General features: G+C 41.7%; 1 protein-coding gene across 3 annotated transcripts in view; it reads left to right on the top strand.

Moving 5' to 3' along the window:
* FNDC3B (fibronectin type III domain containing 3B) overlaps positions 1 to 23,402 on the top strand; it is a 373,090-nt gene that overhangs the window by 231,354 nt on the left and 118,334 nt on the right. For all 3 annotated transcript variants that reach the window (XM_072618464.1, XM_072618466.1, XM_072618465.1), the window contains exons 5-6: positions 3,410 to 3,653; positions 4,138 to 4,434. In XM_072618464.1, the coding sequence (XP_072474565.1) occupies positions 3,410 to 3,653; positions 4,138 to 4,434 (541 nt within the window). The remainder of the gene's footprint in view (positions 1 to 3,409; positions 3,654 to 4,137; positions 4,435 to 23,402) is intronic.

Below are 23,402 nucleotides of genomic sequence, written 5' to 3'. Positions count from 1 at the left end.
TGGGCAATTCTAAGATGTCTTTTAAGCCTTTGCTTAATTAACTTTTGAAGAGGAAACGATTTTTTTCTTTGGTGATGAAAGTATTAATGCTCCAAGTGCCTTTCACTTTAGAGCCCAGTCTAGGCATAAGATAAGTAGAGGTGGCATCTCATTACAAATTGTGCCCTTCAGCTCAAACCAAGGGAGACTCCCTGCTTATTACTTGATTTCATGTTTTTTTGGGGGGTGATATATCGGACTACAGTAGAACTGTTCTGTCAGGAGGACTGGAAAGAGGACTTTACAGGAGTAACAAAAGGGAAAACCCTATTTGAAGAGGTAGGGCTTTCCCTCCTCCTTAAATAAATAATTATATGAGTGTCAAATACACACACATGTACATACACACATTTAGATATGGTCATTCAATTTATTTAATATGTCATCTTTCCCCAATTACATGTAAACCAATTTTTGACATTCATTTTTTATATTTTTGAGTTCCAAATATTTTCCCTCCCTCCTCACCCCCCTCAGTGAGAATGTAAATATTTTGATGTAGGTTATACATGTGCAGTAATGCAAAATACATTTCCATATTAGTGATGTTATGAAGGAAATCAAAGACCAAAAAAAAAAGGAAATTTTCAACCTCATTCAGATTCAGTATTTTTTATCATGAATTTGTCAGAATACTCTTAGATCATGTATTACTGAGAACATTTGAGTCATTCACAGCTGATTGTCATATAATACTGTTACTGTGTACAATGTTCTTCTAGTTTTGCTCATTTCACTTTGCATCAGTTCATGTAAGTTTTTCCATGTTTTTTGTAGATCTTGTCTTTAGTGGATTTTTGTGTATATTTTACCTTTTGGCCTATTCTGTTGTATTTTTTTAAAGGTATTATTTTCTTCAGTATTTTTTTGTGCTTCCTTTAACACAATTTTTTCATTATTTCCTTGCGTCATTTTCAATTTTCCCTCCATTTGTCTTATCTGATTTTTAAAATCCTTTTTGAGCTCTTCCAGGAATTCTGTTTTAGGCTTGAGACCAATTCACATTTTTCTTTGAAGCTTTGCACGTAGCACTTTTTACTTCCTTGTCTTCTTCTGGATTTGTGTTTCAATCATCCTTGTCACCACAGTCACTTTCTGTGGTCAGGTGCGTTTTTTATTGTTTGCTCATTTTCCCAGTCTATTTCTTGACTTTTAACTTTATGTTAAAGTTGGGCTTAGCCCTGGGTGGTGGAGGGGACACTTTTCCCAAACTTCAACGTTTGGGGGGGGCGGGGTGATAGGGAGTTATTTATTGGTTTTTGCTTTGCAGCAGCTATTTTCAAAGCTAGATCTGGGGAGTCTGTAAGTTTTCAATTTTTTCCAAGGTAGTATGATCTGAGGAGACGTATGTATGGTCACTGTCCTCCTGACCTGTGCTCTGGTCAGTGAGTGACCACAAGTACTCTTTTCTACCCTGGAACTATGACCAGGGTCTCTGCTCACCTGCAGCTACAATCTCTGGTGTGCTGATGCTCCTTCTTGCCCTGAGACTATGACCTAAATCTCAGTATGGCTAACACAAAAGATGCTACACCCACTGCCAGAGTTCCTGTAATTTCTCCTGACCAGTTTTGCCTCCCCAGTACTCTGGGCTGAGAGCTCCAAAAGTTGCTGTGACCTTTGTTCATTCAATTGCCCCAAGACCTATTCCTTGTTTACTGAGGTCCACTCTGTGCTGAACTGTGCCCCACTCTCACCCTGGTGTGATAGACCTTTCTTGCTGACCTTCTCAGTTGTCTTAGGCTGGAAAATTGTTTTGTCCTATCCTTTTGTGGATTCTGCTGCCCCAGAATGTGTTTTGAGGTTTTTTGGTGTTTTTTTGAAGTTGTTTGGAGGGGAATTTGGGAGAACTGAGATAAATCCTTGCCTTTTTCCACCATATTGACTCTGCCTCCTCCAAAAAAATTTTCAAGTAATTATTTCAATAGAGGCTTCTTAAGGGAGACAGCATGGTACCCTGGAAAGAACATGGGATGTGAAGGCAGATGACCTGGGATTGAATTACAGCTATAAGACTTGCCAACTACAGGATCTCAGTCTTGTCTCTTGAGCTACTCCGGGCTTCACATTTCTCATCTATAAAGAGAGTAGGTTGGACTAGAAGGTGTCCCCCAAGCACCACCCCCAGCTCTAATTCTCCAAGGGCTGAATTTATTTATTACAAATTTTTGGACATTCATTCATTCAATCATGCACGAATTTATTGTAATGGGCAAGGTCTTATACTTGATGTTTAGGATACAAAAATAAAAATTAGGCCGTTGTAGCCTTCAGAGAATTTGTATTCTACTTGATGAATACAAAATACACATAGGTGAGCAAAGACAGTAGATTAGTCCTACAGTCATCCTTCTGAGATGTATACAGGTTGTCCATTGCAATGCATTCAACCTAATAATTAAGGTGGGGAGAAGGTGCATCTGGCATTATAAATTAGCCATGAAAAAGAACTCTGTCCCTCAAACCCAAGTCTGGTGAAGGATGTTGTTTTCAGTTGGACTGTGGCGTTAGAGGTTCATCCAAATGGCAGGACACACAAGTGAATATGAAGTAGAGATTGGAGGTGAGGATTTGGAAAATACCTGGCTAATTCTAAAAGTTGAAGCCACAAGAATGGATGGGACCATCTAGGGAGAGAAGATAGACAGATGGAAGTATGACCAAGCATGGAAACCATGGAGGCTGGAGGAGAAAAAAGTGGCCCAGAGTGAGAGATAGCAGAACTCTAATGCTGCAGTGTATCCCTTAAGTCAAGAAACAAGGGAGTTACTTTCAAGGATGGGACGGTCATGATAAATGCTTGTTAACTTGATAAATGGCATTTGCAACTGGCCCTGAGGAATTTATTGTTGACCTTTCCTAGTACACCAGTAGGTGAAAACCAGATTGCAGCAGCTTAAAAAGAAATAAGTGGGTGGTGAGAAGACTCTCATGGTGAGACCAGTGTTCTCTGCCAAGATTTTCAGCTTGTAAACCAACTCATGAGTCCATCTTCTGTTTATTAGTTTGTCTTTTAAAAGTGATATTAATAGGGCAACCTAATCAGAGTCAGTATGCCCTGTATTTTCATTCCGCTTCAAACATTTACTCCCCACGGGACCCTGGAACAATCTCTTCATCCATAAAATGGAGATGCTAATTATGCCTACCTCACAGAGCTGGCCAGGATCAAGTGACAGTAATCCTTCAAGATGATTTACAAACCACAAAGTGTTATTTAAATATTAGCTATTTTTATTACTATTTTTAGTTTGCAGTGAGTTTACACTTAAATTTTTTATGTGGAAAGAAAAGATAATTGATGATCTTAGTCAACGTACATCTTCGAAGCATTTGGTAACGTATTTTTTCCTTTTTCATTCCTCTGTAGGTGATTGAAGACAATACGGGAGTCCGCAGAGTGGTGGTCACGCCCCAGTCTCCTGAGTGTTACCCCCCAAGCTACCCCTCGGCCATCTCTCCAACCCATCACTTACCTCCGTACCTTGCACACCATCCTCACTTTATCCACAACTCACACACGGCTTTCTATCCACCCGTCACAGGACCTGGAGATATGCCACCTGGATTTTTCCCACAGCACCCACTTCCCCCCACACTATACGGAGAGCAAGGTGAGTGGGACGGTGCTGATATCCTTTGCTATTTTCAGGTCATCTGATTTCAGCAAACACTAAATACCTCAGTTTTTTTAACTGTAACAGGAGGATAATAGCCCCTACCTCCCGCAATGTTGTTGTGATGATCCAATGCTAAGTATGTTTAGCATGTGTAGCATTTAGTATAGTGCTTGGCACATAATAAGCATTTAATAAATGCAGGTTCATTTCTGTATCCCTAGCAAACCACAGTCCTAGGCACCCAGGATTTAGAGATTCAGATGGAAAACTGCTCCTGCCCTCAGGGTACTTAACATTCTTCTCCAGGGTTGAAGCATGCGAACAGATAAACTATGTGCCTTTCACCCAGTGGATACTTGATAAATGCTTAACTTGAATTGAAATAAGTACAGTGAGGTAATTTGAGGAGGAAGAAAGCCCTTGCTACTGGGAGAGGCTCCCAGGGTCATTTCAGTGAACTTTTCATCCTTTGTTGCAGAAATCATACCACTATATGGAATGTCCAGCTACATTACAAGAGAAGACCAGTACAGCAAGCCCCAGCACAAAAAACTGAAGGACCGCCAGACCGACCGCCAGAATCGTCTCAACAGCCCCCCTTCCTCTCTCTACAAAAGCCACCTGAACAACTGTACTGCTGTCTACAATGGCTATGGCAAAGGTCACAATGCCGGGAGCAGTGGTGGTGGGGGAGGCGGTGGCGGGGGCCCCGGAGTCAAGAAGGCAGAGAGGCGAGCAAGAAGTAGCCCCAAATCCAATGATTCTGACTCCCAAGGTAAATCCATGAGTTGCTTGGTTTTCAAAATAAAAGTTTCTTTTCTGTGTATGTTGTTTTCACAAAACAGGTAGATAGATCACATGATGGATAGATGGATGGATGCATAGATGATAGGATGACATGATATAATATGTATGTAGATAACATGATAGCATATGATGGATAGAATAGATTGATATGATTGATGGATAGTTGACTATGAATGGATAGATGGATGGAGGGATGGATGGATGGATGTGATAGATAAGATGGATATGGTACATGATATGATACATAGCTGATTTCTTGCATAGATGGATGGATGGATTGATGGATGAACAGATAGAGAGAACAGTAAATTTATACGTAGAGTGAATAGGCAGCATGGTGTATTTTAAAAAGAAGCAGTTTCTGAGACAAAACTTTTAGGTTCAAATCCCTCCCCTTACCTACAGTGCCTAGGTGATCTTGAGTGAAGAAATTTGCATTTCAGTTCAGTCTACAAGATGTCCGTTGCAAATAAGGCACTGATACTACAGTGGTATCTATTAGCTAGACCCATGCCTGCATCAGCAGCTATGCCTATGTCTTCACCGATGTCTATATCTATATCTATCCCTATATCTTTATAACAGTATCTGTGTATACATATATTTATCTGTGTTGTACTATTTATGCCCAGATAAATGTAAGGAAATAGAAATATAGGTATGGATAAGTGACTACTCATCGTGACTTGCCTTAGAGTAAGAAAGACCTCAAGTTGAAGTCCCACCTTAGAGACTCATGGGGTTTTGTCCATCTGGACACCTGCCTCTGTATCAGGTGACTTCCTCAGGCTTTCAGGTGGCCAATCAGAGAAGGAATATGAAATGACATTGATATAAAAACAAGCTGTCAGTCTTTTTTTGAGGTGATCATTTGCAGACTAATTGTCCTTTTGGATTGGTAGAGGGCAGTTTTTCTTCAAGAATTGTTCCTCCTAAAATTCATAGGTCCAGATGGGGAAAAAAAGTAGATCTATGTCTGGTTTTGACATAAATATATATGAGTGGTGGTTTCTGTTGTGCCCACCCTGGCTCCCACTGCCGCCAACACATATATATGCACACAAACTTTGACTAAAAATTATAATCTTAATCTCATATGGAAAAATGCCCAGTCACTTGAATTTCTGTTGTGAATTGGCATGCTTGCTCCAACATGTTTCTTAGCATAGGAACAATATTTTTGTGCCTTGTTTCCTCTTCATGCTTGTCTTTTTGTGTCTCATAACCTGTATCATTTTCTGTTCCCTGTGATCTCTATAAGTTAAAATGTCAGAGACAGTTTTTGCCTTGACACACTCTCTCCTTTCGTGGTCCAAGCCACCAGATGTGGCTGAAGTCCAGGCCAAAACAATTAGTCTTCAGCAGAAGATGGGGTACATGGATGACTTCAGATAATTACACCTCATCAGACCAGATGCCATTTCTTTCAGACAGTTCAGGAGGGAGAGCTAACCTAGAAAAGTGGAAATTTATTTATATTTCATTTCAAACATAATTCATTGCTTGATTCCATCTTTGAAGGCCAAAGTAGCTTCTTTCCATAAGGACATGATTCTTTGAAAAAGACTTTACAGTGTTTTCTCATTTGACCCTCTCAGCAACCCTGGGAGGTAAGTGCCAATATTAGCCCCCTTTTAGCAATGAGGCAGGCAGAGGTTAAGGTACTTTACTCTGGTCATATACCTAGTAAGTATCTAGTACAAGATTCTAACTACATGTTTCCTGATTCCAGTGTTCTGGCCACCACACCTCCTAATTACTTAGGACTTAGAAGTAATGTTGACAAAGGATACCCGGATAGTTAATATATTGTAGACAAGATACAGTTCAGGTGTGGTTTGGCCTAGATGGATGCTACTTCCTCATTGTCAGGGGGCCAATGAGACATGGGGGTGACTTTCTGCTGGAGTATTCTGGCCCAGGGTTCATTGAAACTTGTGAGTTCTCTCTTATCATGGGCAGAAACCACTTCTACATGGAAGTCCTAATGAGTCCAAAGCATCTGTTCCCATGATTTCTAGGGCTTGATTATAGTATGGCACTAAAATGGTCTTTCTGAACCCATATTCGTAGGAGTTTTGTGGTTTTTTAAGCTTAGGCACTGTCCTGTTTTCTGTTATCGACAAGCCCCACCTGAACATATCTCTTTTCTGAGCTCATTATAAGCAAGATCTTGAATGATAAGCCTTCTAGGGCAACCTTCAGGTAGATGGGAATGTTGTTAACGAGGTGTCATTTTTAGACCAAATCAAGCAGGAAAGCTGAACTTTCAAAAGCCAACTTTAAAATTCATGTCCTAGGGGGTGTAACTATTTTTATACAATGGGAAATTTACTTTAAAATTAGCGTCCTGGGGATGTTCCTATTTTTACACAGAGGACATACAGACTGAATAGGGAGGATGTTCTCCCTCCCCATTATCCCTGAGGATTTCAGTCCTTGAAGCAAGCCAGAATGGTATCTTTGGAACCTGAGAAGCTTACAATTAATACAGAGATAAGGGTTAATAATAGGAAAAGTACAGTGCATCTCCTCCAAGGCCCCTCCCGCCCCTTAGGCCTGGATCGGCCAGTATTGATGAAGCATGGTGAGATGTGGAGTGTCTTACCACTTAGAAAGTTATCCTCACAGCTAAGGTGACTGGGGGAATCATTTAGCCTCTCGGTACTCTTGAAAGCTCTCTAAGACTGTACTTAGAGAGAGAGATTATCCTCATCTGGGAGTCCCCACAAGTCAAGAGGCATCTTCTGAGCTCTCTGCTGGGCACCATGTTCAGTGCTAAGGCCAAAGTGAAAGGGAATCAACCATCTCTAAGGAGCTCATCATTTAATGCTGGAGACAACATGTAAATTGTATACACAAAAGTAAGCTAGGGATAATCCTAGCATTAGGTAGCACTGAAATTTCAGATTTAGTCCCTATCCCTAAAATCTTGTATAACCAGCAGTTTTCATTAGAGGAGTGTAGGGAATGGGGAAGGAGTGGGGATTGGTACTAATTAGCCCCTCCCACCAAATCGTGTTAACTCCAGTTTTGTAGGTGTTGACTTGTTCTGTAAGGATTCTGTTTCCAATACTTTGGTACTTTATTATTTTACGCTCTTACCAACCTTGGAATAGCTAACTGCTACACTCTCACCCTGGAGCATCTGAGCGCTCTCCTTGGGGCAACCTTCTCTGGCAGTTTTCTGCAAGGTCAAGGGCCTGAAATGTAATTTCTGACTTGGAGCAGCTCCACTTGGCTTGCAGTTGATAAGTGTGGAGATCAACTGGCCTTTTGTTATCTCTCAGCACTCCTAGGCCTGAGTGGAAATGGTAGGGTTTGCAGAAGGCCACGTCACCCTAGTAACGGTGCTGGAGGATACTCCTGTTGCCTGGGCTAGGACGGTAAGCCCCAGTAGACTTGAGGGACAGAAAACAGAAGCCTAGAATTTCAGAGATAATGTAGGCCAACTATTTATGGGATTTGTTTCCTAAACCTTCAGTTTATGTGTATTCCCCAAACCCAGCATAGCACCTTGGGTATAGTAGGTCCTGAGTAAATGTTGGATTATATTACATACTCCTCTTTTGTGGAACGCCTATCTTGGAGACTCTTCGGTAGGTGATGGGCAATACCAGGACAAAGACTATAGCAATCTCCAGTGGCACAGAGCCTGCGTTTTAATGGAGGTCTCCACAGAAGATACATACAGTATAAATAGGAGATGAATTAATGCATATATTTACATATGAATTATGAAAATCAGCAAATGCCTTCAGCTATATATACACTTATGCCTACAAATAGTATGAGGATCGGTACTGTCTTGCCTCCTTTCTTTCGGTGAAGCTATATCAATAAATAACTCAAACTAGGAGTGAGGGGATACAGCATAGGAAAGTTTCAAAGAAAGAGATGTGGGAAATTTGAGGAGATTTTGGCTAGAAGAGAAGGCCAAGGGGATCTGGAAGAAGTGGATCTTGATGGGACCTGAGTAGATAAAGACAGAGGAGAAGGATGGCATGAGCCAGAGGAAAGGGGGGTGATACTGGAGGACAGGGTCTGTGTAGCACTGTAGACCGTAATAAGAGGAAGGGGATAAAATAAGATCTCCAGATCATCTTTCTAGAGTGACATTGGGTGCCACCATTCCCCTCATTTTATGGATGAGGACATTGAGGATCAGAGTAGGTTCTCATATCTTGTAAGTGTCTTAGGTGTTGAAGCTAGGTCCTCAATTCCAGCTCTAACCACTACACTCATCTGTACATTGAAGGAGTTGGACACATGACCTCTGCTTTCCCTGTTCTTAATATTCGATGACCCTACAAGAAGGTAGGTGTTTAATATTTACTGAAATGAAGAATTATATTTTAGTGGTGGTTGGATAATTCCCTGATAGTTTAACATCACTAAGTCAGTTTATGAAAGGGTCCGAATCCTGCCTCTGACTCACGTAACCTTATAATAATGGGCAGGGCATTACATTTTCCATTCCCCAGGCATCAGGTGACAGATCCTCACTGGTGGCAGGATTTTGGACAGGGACAGACCCCCCAGACTGATGAAATTGCAGGTACAGATAAAAGAAGAATGTGGCCACAGAGTGGTTGGAATTCCTCCCTTTATCTGTACATTCCTCGCAGTAGAGGGTGGGGGGTGTCTTCTCATGCTACTTAGATCAGAATTCCTGTGCTTCAGCTCACTGTCAGGGTTAACCTGCTCCCAGAGAACCCCTCCTCCTGGGACCTGTTGGTTTCTCAAATCGATGTCTTCCCTCCTGCATGTGTAGACCCTGGGAAAGTCAGGCCTGGGCCCACCTGGGCCTTCCTGACACTAGGGCCCTTTGTTTCCCGTGATGGCAGTGGATGTTAATAGGGATTGGAATGTCAGGCTTGGACACAAAGCCTCTCTTTGGGCATATTTCCTTGTGCCAGCCTGCTGTAACAGATAACTTCAGTATTTTTTTTTCTTAAATTAGAAAATCAAACCAAGCTTTTCTCTCTCTCAAAAAGTACTGTCTTCTTTTTGTCTGTTGTATTAATTATTGACTACCTTTTTCAGTTTACTGAGGTCCTGGGCAGGGTGCTGGATGTAGGCCAGTTCCCTGGTCAAGGTGTCCACCTGCTCCAGAGGAAAGAAAACTTTCTTTTGTCCACTCTAGGAGTTTTTAACCTTTCTTTTTTTTGTGGGGGGTGGGGTGGGGTGGGAGGGTGGTCCTAGGCTGACAAAGCTTATGAACTCCTCAGAATAACATTTTAAAAAATATTTTTAAACGAATGAGATTACACAGGAAACCAATTATAAAAATAAAGCTATTAAAATAGTTGGTAGATCCCCAGGTTAAGAACCCTAGGCCTCCATTATACATTCCTTGAACCCCATTTGAAAACTGAATTATCCCCAAATTGGTGTTTGAACAGTTGTGTTATAGCAATCCTTGATCTCAAGGCTGATTGTCTTTTATCTAAAATTCCGGCCTTCCCTCCACTCAGTTGTGAGAAAAAACAGCCAAAATGACAGGGAAAGTTTTCCAAAACAAGGAATGATTGAAAGTGAGCTCAGGGCACTGATTTTTCCTCTCCACACCATGTCTAGAAAAGTGAAAACAATCTGAACAAGTCAGGCATGTTTTTAGAAAGAAGAATGTGGGTCCCTGGATCAGAATTCATTTTGGTCAGAACACTGGACAGATAATTAGCAATCTTTCATTTTAATTTGGGCTGCCATCTTTATCTTCCTGATGCCATAGTTTTAAGAGTGAGTTTGGTTATGGATTTGAGTTGAGTCCACAGTAAAGATATCAGAGAAATAACCAGTAGAAAAATGAGAGGACATGGGCAATGGAGAGGCTGAACCATGGTTTGGGAAGAACCAGAAACAGGAAATGGGTGGAGAACAGGGGATTCCATTGCCCCATTTCCAGCTCTCCTTGTGTTCCCACTAGATGGACATTTTCCAAAGGGAAAAATCTTCTCTAACAAGGCAGGGGAAGAATAAAAGACTTTTTAGTTATAGTCTTGTGATCAATGGGCCTTCTACTGGGTCCTAAAATTTGAATAAATTTCCATTTCATTAAATCTCCCATTCTTTTTGTTTTTGCATTTTTCATCACCCTTGCAGGCTGCAGTCTACTCAGCCCTCTCAAACACTACATATAGAAACACTTTGGACAAATGAATAAAAAGGAAGTTCAGACAGATTCACATTATATATTATTTCATGTGAAAACAGTGATGGTATTTCAGGGCTTTCCAAGTCATCGTCAGTAATTGCTTAGCTGCCCTTTAGAATCGCTGTAGCGTTTCATTAAAACTTTAACTTTATAAAAGTCCCTCATGCCATTTCTGTGGAAGTCTACGGAAGAAGACCTTCATTTTTTTCATTCTGTAACGAGGCTGCATTTGACCATGCTAATGTACACCACATCATGTTGATTTATCTGGGTACTCCTACAGATTCATCTACCTCTAAAATACAGTTAGAGTATTTTTTTTTCTGCCTCTACTTAAAAACTCTCTTATATACATGTTTTAGGCAATAATAGCCCACTGTACCCTGCACTGGTCAGACCACTTTTGGAATTTTGGACTCTGTTCTGTGTGCCTCATTTTGGGAAGGCCATGAATGAGCTGGAAGATGTTGGAAAGAAGTCATTCAAGATGGCAAAGGGCCTTGAGTTTTTTGCCAAATGGGTGTTTAAGGTGGATCAAAGAAGACTTGGAGAGTCCATGAGAGCTACCTTCAAGTAAAGAAGCAGACCTTTGAGAACAGAGTGAACAGCAATGAGAAGGGTGGATAAAGCATTGGGTTTGGCATCTAGAAGAACTCTTTCAAGTCCTTCTTTTGACATGTTTAGTTACCTGTGCACCTTCTTTCATCATCTGTAAAATGAGGAATCCTAGACAAGATGGTCCTTTTGATTCCTTCTGGCTCTGATGCTGTGATCTTAAAAATAGGCAGGGTAGGAAAGACTTCATAACAGAGCTGATCCAAAGTGCTTCTAGAGGTAATGGGTGCCCCCTTTCATTTGGAGCAAAGACAGGAAGACCATCATTGGCTCAGTTTCAGAGAGATTAGACCAGATGGCCTTTGAGGGGCCTCCCAACTCTCAAGTTGAGATTCTGTGAAAATCAAAGCATGTAATAATGTGAAGTCCTTGAAATAATCCTCTTTCCCATCAGAACATCTCTGAGATTGATGTTCCCCAAACAACTCAGACCCCCAACAATCTACAAATAAAGAAAGCCATCTACTTTCTGTTGCTTGTTTTAGAGCACATGCCGGCCTGTCTCTGACCTCATCCTTGTCTTTACCAGCACTTCTAACGCCGGGAGTTATGAAGTGGAACAGAATGGTCCTCAAAACAAAGAGAGATGGACGAGCCCAACCATGTTTCAGATTCACTCAATTCCTTAAAACTATTTCAGGGTTTTGCCAAGCACAGTTTTTATTAATATTTAGTCTCTGGAGGAGATTTATCTCATGGAATGCCTCTCCAAATTATTCCATAGGGCACCAACCTCCCCCCCTCCCTCCCCATCTCCCCCATTCCTCTTTCTCTCTCTTCCCTCTCTCCCCTCTCTCTTTCCAATGTTAAAAATGCATGGAATATTTAAAATTCAAAACAGCATCTCTTTCACTGTCAAGGAGGCAGCAATGAGGTTGAAAAAACCAACAACCTAGTGTTATTTTTCTGGTCACCCCATGTTCTGTTTGATGGTGACTTCAGTACTTATAAATAGATTTCGTTGAAAGATATATTTATATATTACTGGAGATTTTGGTGTGTGGGTGGTTTTTCAGTTTTCAATACTTTTCCACCATGAGATTAAGCCAGTCTGAATATTGAACCAATGGGTCCAAGGTTTCCCTCTTGATATAAGTGAGAAATCAATGGATTGCTAGTCCATGATAGACAGGTGGTCATTGCTGGGGTGTGTGTGGGGGGGGTATTTTTAATAGCTGTAGGTTGGACAGTCTGTGGGGCCATCTCTTCTTTCTGGGAACTTGGAATCACTTCCTTGAAGTGGTCATGAACACCTGTTTGTGACTCACATCTGGTTTTAATGTAAGAAGTGCACACAAAGGCAGGTGGTACGGGAGAAGCATTTTTGACAGCTGTGCTCCACATAGACTTCCTGGGGTGATCCAATGGCAAGGTATGTTAGGAAGACACTGATCTAGGTCTGGTTTTGAACATGGCTGTTCCAGTGGCCTTGGCAAAATCACCTCCCTTCATGAGTCTGTTTCTTCAGCTCTTAGTAAAATGAGATGATCTATATGATTTGCTCTCTTTCTTCACAACTGTTCTCCTCCTCCTGTCCTGTCTTTATGTTTCTTCTTCCTTCCTTAGGCAGAAGACTCTCTGCCTCAATTTCCTCATCTGTATAATGGGGACCATAATAGTGCCTACCTCTCATGGTTTTTATGAGAATCAAATGGAATACTGTGGTTAGCACAGTGCCTGAAACATAGTAGGTGCTTAATAAATGGCTATTTCATTCCTTCATAAGGCAGATGGATTCATAATCCTTATCTTCAAGGGCATCACATTCTGACAGCAGAGACAACTAAGTACTTTCAAGTTAGTTAGTGTCACTGAGATCCCAGTGCTTTATTTTACTGCCATGCCTTGATTTCTCTTTGTTCCAGACAATCAGCAAGCATGTATTAACGAGTTACTATCATCCAGGCACTGGGACAAGAGTTGGAGATCCAAAGAAAGGCCAAAAAAAAAATTAACACAAACTGTGGCAACCAGTAAAAACATTCCTTGTTCTCAGGAAGGTCACCATGTAGTTGAGGTGTGGACAGTCTACCATGGCTTACCGTAATTAGTGTATCACCATGTTGCATTGGATAGAGTGGTTGTCTTAGAGTCAGAACAACTCGGTTCACGTCATTCCTCTCTACGTGAGACCTTGAGAAAGTCTAGCCACTTCCATGAGCTTTACTTTCTAAATCTGGAAAGAGTAGGTTGTGACCTCTTTTGGGGGGGGGGGGGGGGGAGGAGCATTTTGTACACTTTAAAGCACTATTTGAGGCTTAGAAAATGTGCTTTTCTAAAGAGATGGAAGAAAACAATCCATGCGAATGTGAAATGAAAGTAAGGTAGTAAATAAACAGGGCTGTACAGAAGGAGAAGTCCTAAATGAAAGAAAATATGAAAATCTCAAGGCAAATAGGTATGTATCTATACATAGGTGGGGAGGGAGGTAATTTCCTGAGAGCCAAAAATATTACTGTCTTTACTGCAAAGACAGAGTTACCCCTACATCTTTGGAGAGAACTGAAAAGCAAAATAGCCTTATTTAATGCTGTGTAAAAGGTTAGCATTTAAAAGTGAATTCATGCACTTTGTAAAGGCCAGTTATAATAATTATTATTAAAAATCGAATGTAATCCCTGTCATTCGCCCTGTTTCATACCACCTTCGTTTCCAAATATATCTCTCCTCCTGCTATCCAATGAGTCATCCCTTATAACAAAGCATGAGAAAGAAAGGAGGAGGAAAAAATCAGCAGTGTTGGCTGATCATTCTTTGGCAATTTTATTAACAGATGTACCCCTGAGGATAAGAGAGCTCATGGGGGAAGAGGGTTGGACATCCTTTGTAAGTCCAGCTATGCTTGACCAGCTCTGGTAACGCATTGGCTGAAGAAGAAGGCAGGATTCCTAGCTAAAGCCAGGGTTGGGGACTATTTGTAGGTTTCGTGCATCCTGTAACCTAACCCAGATAAAATGCTAGAGATAATCGATCATTAGCTGTGCACTTCAGATCTGTTAGAATCTCGCTTCCTCTCAGTGAGGAGCCCTGAGTTCAAATCCCAGCTCTGTGACTTGCCCCATGAGTGACCTTGGAGGAGACCCACTCTCTAGGTCTCAGTTTCCTCATTTGTCCATGTATCTAGAAAGTCTAGGATCCCTTTCAACTCCAAGTCTATCATTCTGTGACCTGTCCTGCCCACCTTTCTGGTTCTTTTGAAGCTCAAGGGAAAAGATATGTGTAAAGTGCTTTGTGAACCTTAAAACCCTAAATGTCATTAGTTATTGGTCATGTCACTCACCAAGGAGTAAAACCATTAATGAAGTCCCAGTGAGTGAGATGATTCGGTCTCCTTATGTGCCTGTGGATTAATGAGGGTGGATGGGGCAGCGGCGTAGGTGTGAACCACCCCCAGTCAATGGGAATTCTAAGTGGGCCTTATACAACAAGAAATTTCATTTAAAGGCTTATTCATTTTTGTTCCTAAAAATTCTATTTTTCACAATAAATTAAAGGCTGCTACAAATGAGGACATGTAGCAGAGACTCGTACATGGAAGTTTTTTTTTAAGTTCTGCTCAGTTACGGAAGTCTTTAGAGATTATCAAGAGGTCCCAGCCCAATTACAATCTCTGCCCTCCCCACCCCACCCGTCAGAGGGATTAGGGTGCCTGTGGTCTATCTGTCTATTTCATTTTCTTGACATTTACTAAGTCACTTCAGAGCATGGTTTGGAAAACTGGAAAATAAACAAGGCAGGATTGGCAGATTTGAGTTAATTTCCTGTGGCCTGGTAGCCACTTTTAGCGGCAACTGTGTTCTAAACAGTTTCACTTAGGCCAGAGCTGAAAGCCATGGAAAAATTCTTGTGATGGCCATCTCCGAAGAACACTTGGTGATAAGCATTTATTAACCACCTACTATGTACTAAGGAAAGAAAGAAAAATACTTGGTGGCCCAGCTCTCCTGGAGCTCACTGTCTAAAGGGGAAGCTCATCTCAAGCCAGGAACTGAATAAAATGGAGAGGGAAAGGCATAGCACTAAATGAGATTGGGAAAGACTCTCTGTAGAAGGTGAAATTTTAGCTGAGATTCAGAAGGTAGTCTGGGATTCCAGGAGTCAGATAAAAAAATATCCCAGGTTTGAAAAAGTGACTTTCAGTTCTGTCTGTAAAGCACGTACATGTAATAGGACAAATTAGACTTTTTTTTAAAGTTCTCTCTTTTTTTAAACACCATTTTTAGATTTAATTCTTTGAAGAACACGTTTCCTTATTTTTACTCCCCTCATCATCTGTCTATATAATTGTGTCTATAAATAGCAAGAGGGAAATTCTGATGCTGACGGCACTTGACACATGTAGTCCTTCATCACAGTAGAGCAGGGTCCTCCTTAGATGTCCATGCACCTAAAATAATTTTTTTATTTTGAAATAGTTTTATAAAATTTTTTTAAAAATATCTTTTTAAAAATAATTTAATATTTTAATATAATTTTAATAGTTAAAAAATTAAATTTTAAAATAATTCAATAAATAATTTCAGTATAATTAGTTTCTTTTATAAGCCTATGTATTTTCATTTTAGATATTTAAAAACATTCTCAGATGGGGTCAGTAGGTTTCAGTGGGCTCCCAAAGAGTCTGCCACTTCTACACTCTTGTTCTCTCTCTCTCTCTCTCTCTCTCTCTCTCTCTCTCTCACACACACACACACACACACACACACACACACACACACACACACACACACACACACAGAGTTAAGAAGCTTAGTGTAGAAGTAAAGGAGGAGAATGGCATACCAAAAAACGGTGGCCAAGGAATGGAGAAGATTGTGCAGATAGGGTTTACAGACTCCATCCTTGCCAAAGTTCTCAGGCTGCTCTGAGCTCTTCCCTCCTTAAGAATTCCCATTTCCTGTTTTCTTTCCAGATGTACTAACTTCTCTCCTAGTTCAGTACAGTGAACACACCACTGGCTCTCGAGTCAGGTGATGCGGTTTCACATTCTCCTCTGACACTCCCTTGGTGTCACCTTGGACAAGTCACTTCAGGTCTCCATTTCCCCGGCAATAAAATGAGAGGGATTGACCAGCTGATCTCTCAGGTTCCTTTCAGTTGCAGATCTATGATTCCCCCAAATTTACTCTGTAAGCATCAATTTGACTTCCAGGAAAGCCACTAGTGCCCTCCCATAGACCTCTCCAGGAGAGGAATAAAGAACATGGGACTCTGAATCCTGGGGACTGGACGAGGTGACCTTCAAGGTCCTTCCAGCTTTGAGAATCTCTCCTCTAAACCAGCATAGCAGACCATACTGCTTCCCACTCAGCTGAGTTTTTCTTGAAGTATTTTTACATCATAAATTACCAAATTAATTTGGGGTGAAGGGGCAAAGTTTCATCTCATTCCTTGCCTCTGTTGGTGTGCGCATGGTGAACTTGCTAGCTATGGCGGCGTAGGACGAAAGGCAAGTGTCAGAGTCCACACGGAAGGCTCGTCCTGATAGTACGCCTCCATAGAGGGGATTGCCAATGACATTGAGTTATGAGTCATTCAGTCTTGAAAAGGACTGAAACCTATCTGGTCCCTGTCCACTGCCTGCTGACGTCTTCCCTTCCAGCTTGCTGTCCATCAGCCCCGTGTGTATCTTGTGTATACCTAGTTATTCACTTGCTTTTTCTTTTTAAAAGGTAAGACCCTTTGGGCCAGGGACTGTTTTCCTCCCTTTATTTCTATTCCCAGTGCTTAACACAATGCCTTCCACAGAGTAACTACTTGATAAAGGTTTTATTCCTTCCCTCTTCCTGTCCGTCCTTCCTTCCTTCCTTCCTTCCTTCCTTCCTTCCTTCCTTCCTTCCTTCCTTCCTTCCTTCCTTCCTCCCTCCCTCCCTCCCTTCCTCTCTCTCTCTCTCTCTCTCTCTCTCTCTCTCTCTCTCTCTCTCTCTCTCTCTCTCTCTCTCTCTCTCCCTTTCTGAAACTGTTTGCCAGTCTCCTGGACTACTTTCCTTCTCTCTGAGTCATATTCTCTGTCACCAAGCATTCCCTCACCTGCTGTGTCATGCACAATTGATTTTTCAATAGGTTGGAATTAATTTCATAATAAATGCTGAATAGTGGCACCATAGTCCTGTCTTCCAGTAACTTGTTCCCAGAAAAAAAAATTACCAGAAGCTTCAGCTTTTCATTATGGCGTCCACATAAATTGCATTTGCATCCAATACACTGAACCAATTGAGGCGCAGGTTTTAATGCTGAAAGCTCTAATAATAACACTGTCCCTAATCTGCTGCAAACAACAGTGAATTAGCTTTGGTTTTTAGAGTATGTAGGAATGAGTATTTTCTCCACATTATTATTAGTGAGTTTATTGAAGACATCAGTGTAGTCAGGAGAGAGATGAACATATGAAAAATTACTGGCTTTCCCCAGAGCCTCGATCAGTAAGAATTTAATGAGTGCCTAGTTCATATAACATGACTTTGAAGCTATACAGACATGAGTTCGCTTGTCACTTGCACATACTGGTGGCATGAGCCTAGTCAGATCATTTAATCTTTCTGTTTTTAGACTATTGGTATTAAACACAGAAGGAAATGGGGGCCACAAAGTGGTACCTCAGTATCCCTCCAGGTCACATACTTGACTTCATTGTAAAATATAATGCTACTTCTATTTTTTTTTTTTTTTTTGTCTTTCCACTGATTTTGTTAACTACTTTCCAGTTCCTTTCTGATCTGATTTGGGCTGCACTCTGGAGTGTTGTAGGCCTCATGGGGCATGGGCCTTGTGTTTGACACCAGGCCATTCTCCAAGACTATCAACAGTGCAACCTGCACAAATATGGAAGGTTTCCTCACTTGGGAGTTCCTTGTGCTGAGAAAGTCACAGATCCTGATCCTGACCCTCATCATTCTTCCTCATGTTGATCTGTGGATTCATTCCCCTCCAGAGATTTCATTGATTGGCCAAGCAGCATTTATACAGAATCATGTGTCCTTCATGTAGTGTAATGAGCTCCAGAAAGAAGATGATGCCCTCTCCCCTGGTTACCTACATCCTTTCTGTAGGCGGACACAGCATAGGCGTGAATAAGGATGCATTCATTTCACTTCTGTCTTTATGGGATCATAGTTTTAGAAATGGAAGAAATCTTGGGGGCCCTCCAGTCCAATCCCCTCCTCAATTTTGAGCTGAGGAACTAAAAGACCCAGAGAGTCAAGTCACTTGCCCAAGGTTGCACAGGAATAAGTTGTAGGGCCAAGACTCAACTCTAACTCCATATTTACCCCTCTCTTCAACTGCCTGCCATCATAGACTTAAAGGGCAAAGGACCTTAGAGGCTGCCTCATCCACCCCCATCATCCTTTGAAAGCCAGTGTGGAAAGATTTAAGAAAGTCGCCCAAAATGGGACCTAATTGCTTATTGAGTGTTAGGAATTCAACATGTCTTATCTGTCTTGTTTTTACTTAGACCCTTTGTGTTCTGCTGGTGTGCGTGACTGCCAACACACAGGCAGCCCTGTGGCATCTTTCAAAACCTGAGGATGGCTTCCCCCAGCCTGGCTCGCTTGAAAATTAGCACTGGCCGGTGAATTCTCTTTGTCTGGCTTTTTACTGGAGACCAGTGTCTATCAACCCTGGAAACACAAAATGAAGTGTGGATGAGCTCTGGATTCTCATGGAGTCACATAACCCGATGTTATTAAAAGAGATTAGGGACCAGCACTGGGGAACAGATGGAATGCTGGCAACCAGAGAGTGAAAGGGAGCTGAAAGCCCTCAGTGCTCCAGGCTCTGCGTATTTCTTCATTTGCTCATTTCATTTTCCTCTTCTGGAATATCATCCCATGTGCTGCATCCACTCCTTTAGTGGTAGCCAGCCCTGGGTCTGAGTTCAGATTCAACAACCCTGGGATGTATTATGATCCTAATAATTATAATAGCTAACATTTTTATAAGGACCTACTATGAGCTAAGTACTGTGCTAAATACAATTATCATCTCAATTATCACAGCCACCTTGGGAGGCAGATGGTATTATCCCCATGGGGGAGGGTGGTCCAGAGGGACTGGCTCCTCTGCTGGGGGCAGGGTGTTGCTGAGCCCTTTTCAGGGGGGCTCATGTACCTTTGGTGTTCACCTTCCACCCCGTTCTCACTTGTCACTTACACGATGGCCACACCCTGGTAACACCATCTTGGCAGATGGGCTAGACCAGGTTGAGATAAACCAATGGGCCTCAAGCCTATCCATGATTTAAGTTGATGTCTCCCCCCAAGCATGTGAAGATTTCCCATGGCAGAATGGGTGGATGAGAACAATTTGTTCCCACAGTCATGTAGGTGGCTGAAGGAGGCATCATGAAGCACTTGAGCTTGATCATACATGAAAGACACCAAGGTCATGCGCTCTATCCCAGCCATCACCAGGGGTCTTGATTTTCATTTTACCCCTGGACCTTGATGTCTCAGGAAGAGAGAGTGAGGCTGCCAGCTTCGTACAACCCTGTCTCCATTGAATCCACTTCGTGCACAGTGAAGTCATCACCTATGACATCACTGGTCCTGTTCAAAAATGAAGGACAAGAAGCAGTATCCCCATTTTACTAATAAGGAAATGGAGGCAGGGGTGCAGTGACTGGTCCAGGGACACACAGATGTTAGGAGCCAAGGAACCTATTTAGATAGGAATCTTCTTGAATTCCTAGGAAGAAAACAAAATGTTTCTATAGGCTCAAGTATCACCTCCTCCAGGAGATCTTACCGGATTCCTCATTCCTCACATTCCCCCTACCTGCTAGTACTATCCCCTCTAAGCTTACCTGCCTTCTTGGTACTTAAATCTTGTGTGTGGTCTCTCCCAGTAGAACATAAGCTCTTGGGGGGCAGAAAATGGCCTTTGCTTTTTTCCTTGTATCTGTAGAAACCTCTCTGCCTTGGTAGCATAGTGCTCAGCATGCTGTAAGCACTTTATAGATGCTTATTCATTGACAGATTGATGGTAGATTTAGAGCAAGAAGGCACCCCCTCATTTTACAGATGGGAAAACTGAGGCTCAGAAAGGTAACTCACCCAGTTAGTCAGCTAGGCAGTTACATTGTGAGCTCCTTGAGGACAGGGACTGTCTTTGGCTTTTCTTGGCATCCCCAGCATTTGGCACCATGTTTGGCTTTTAGTAAATGCTTAATAAACTATTATTGACTGATCCACCAATTTGAGTATCTGAGACAAGAATCCATGCCATGTTAGTCATGAACACAATAATACTGAGAAAGAGCTTTAAAAGTTTACTCCATATTCAAAGGACAAAGTCAAGTCTTCTCCTCACTGCCTCATCTTTGTAGCCTGACTACTTGTGCATTTTTATGGAAGTTCAGCAACATCTGATGACTTTCATTACCATTCTGCCCCTACGTGGTGACCCCATGCACAATGAAGCAGCTTGGGCCATCCATCTGGGGACTCATGCCAATGCTATCAGGATTAGATTCTTCGTTTTTCAGGTGGTGCTGGACCTTGGACAGCTGCAGCCAAGGTTCCAACATAGGCCCTATTCTTCAGGAACAACAGTAGGCCTTTCCACCAAAGCCACAGTCAGCTGCAAAAATATTTGAACATGTGGTTTGGAAGCAACTGCTACAGAATACATAGCATTCCAGCCTCCAAACATCCTGAATTGTATATTCATGGATGTGGAAGAGGGCTGGCTGGGAGGTTGGGGGGACGAAGGACGGACGACAAAGCTTCGAAAATCGAATGACCTTCCATCAAGCAGTTTGGTATGTGTCCGGAATTGTATTGACTAGACTCTCTGGCCAGCTCTCAGTTTAACACTGAGTGAATTTTTCTCTGGCTCTCTCAAGTGGACTTCCTGGTATTGGATGTAGTATCCATTTTTCTATTTCGTTTCCAGGGTAATTATTTTTATAGTATCATAAATTTAGAGCTGGATGAAAGTCATCTCTTCTAACCCCCATCTATAAAATGAGTGATTTGGGATAGGTGACCTCTGAGGTAAGACAAAAGAGAAAAGAAGGGAAGGGAAGAGAAAAAGAAGGGGAGGGGGAAAGAAAGACACCAAAGAGGAAGAGGAAGCAAGAGAAAGAGAGGAGAAGAGGGAGGGTAGAGGTTCTTCTGGGTAGATGAGTGGCTAGGGAGAAAGAGAAGTCAGTGAAGTCAAGGAATAATAATTGACAGAGCAGAGATTCAGACCCGGTTTTTTCACTCCACAATGTCCATCGTAACATCCTGCCTCTCTGTTGGTCAAGTATTCTAGCCATTGCTTTCTACTGAAACCCCCGTAGGTCTTAGAGAAGCCTCCCCTTTCTTCTGTCCTCTTCTGTCTGCCATGGTTTCTTAAAAAAATGATACCTGACAGTTCAGTTTATCCAGAACTCATGAACCTGCCCATGTTTGGCCAGACTGCCACTTAAAGTAATTGAGTTATGTTTTGATTTTGCTCATTTTGGGGGTGGGTCGTAAGCATTGTGGTTTTTGCTGGTATTCAGTCATTCTGCTGTGTCCAAGTCTTGATACCCCCATAGACCAGAGCGCAGAAGTACTTTCCATGGTAATTTTTTGGCAAGGATATTGCACTGGTTTGTCATTTCCTTCTCTAGCTCATTCTACAGATGATGAAGCTGAGGCAAACAGGGTTATATGACTTGACCAAGATCACACAGCTAGTAAGGATCTGAGGCTGGGTTTGTACCCAAGCCTTCTGACTTCCAGTACTCTGTCCACTGAGCCACCTACCTACCAATAAGCATTGAGTTGGGAATAACTGCCATGTACCAATCACAATACAACTTATATTTTCGGTTACATTAACGATGTTAAATGGGATCATATTGAAATAATACTTTTCCTTTTCCCCTTACTATTCCCTTTAGTAGTATCCAATATTTCCCTTGGAAAATTTCATTGACTCCCAAATCATTTTGTTGTAGTGTACAACAAGTTGTTTTATAGTACCTTTTGGTACTTTGGGGCTGGGATTTCATCCTGTTTTATCCTCTTATGGCAAAGGAGTAAATTTAAAGGAATATTTTGATCCCAGAAATAGAAAAGGGGCAGAAGATTATTGTCAGAAAGTCTTCAGATGTGTTATGTAATTGTGAGATAGTCTGTAATGAACATTTCTTCCTTATTCTGCCTCCTGGATCCTTTGGGCTTTTTCTCTTCTTTCATGGGTGGTTCAAGGGGTGTTTAAGCTATGGGATGGTTGAAGTGGGAAGGGAAGAGGACAGTGAAAGGGTAATTACTACTTGATTAAGATAATTCTTGTGTTTGATTCTGAAGTTAAGCAGAACTGATCACTGTGGGCTGAACACTGAGGAAAGGGTTGAAGGTAGAGGGTCCTTAACTATTTTGTTTGCTGTGGACTCCTTTGACAGAAGGCTCAGCCTTCTCAGGAGATCCTTTCTCAACATAATGGTTTAAAAATGTTTCTTTTAAGTTAATAACTGAAGGCCGTGCTGCATTTCAATTGGAAGTTAGTGACAACACATTTACATTTTTTTTCTCCATCCAAGTTCATGAACCACCCTCTAAAATCTCTCCAGAATTTGGGGTCTGCTTAGACTATGTGGCCATGATAGCAGATAAAGTTTATGAGGTTCCCATAGTGTAAACCCTCCCCAACCTCTGCTTTCCCCCACTCCCTGCCCCTTTGGGCAGAAAAGGACATTATGAAAATAATCCATAGGGTGCAACCAAGTCTTCTTTGTGCAACAGGAAGTGATAGAAAACACTTATTAAGTAAAATCATTCCATGACCTGCACTTTTAAAGGGACAGTTATCTGTCTTCAGGCCCTTATTTTCCAAAATAAGTTCAACACATAGCTTATTGACAAATTATCTTCAGTCCTAAGTGCTGTGTTTGGCAGGTCCCTGGCCTCCAAGAGAAGAGGTCATCCTCTCTTGGGGGATAATGTCTGTGATTAGGCTTGGTTGTAAGTGAACATTCTCTTTTGCCTTTTGATTGTAAGATTGTAATTCACTTGATCACTTTCTTAATTCCTTGCCAAGAAGTTTGTTAGTTTTGGCCTCAGAAATGTTTAAATCTTCACCAAATTTAGGTTTCCTTTGAGGTTCATTTAGAATGTACAAACTGATGATTTTCCTGGGCAAGTAGGCAGATTTGCTTGGGTTTGGCTATTACCTTTAAAATTTGGTCATGT

This window comes from Notamacropus eugenii, chromosome 6 (genome assembly GCF_028372415.1).
Source record: "Notamacropus eugenii isolate mMacEug1 chromosome 6, mMacEug1.pri_v2, whole genome shotgun sequence".
NCBI lineage: Eukaryota > Metazoa > Chordata > Mammalia > Diprotodontia > Macropodidae > Notamacropus > Notamacropus eugenii.
Note: the sequence above shows the minus strand (reverse complement) of the source record. Positions and strands in the feature narration are given on the sequence as shown.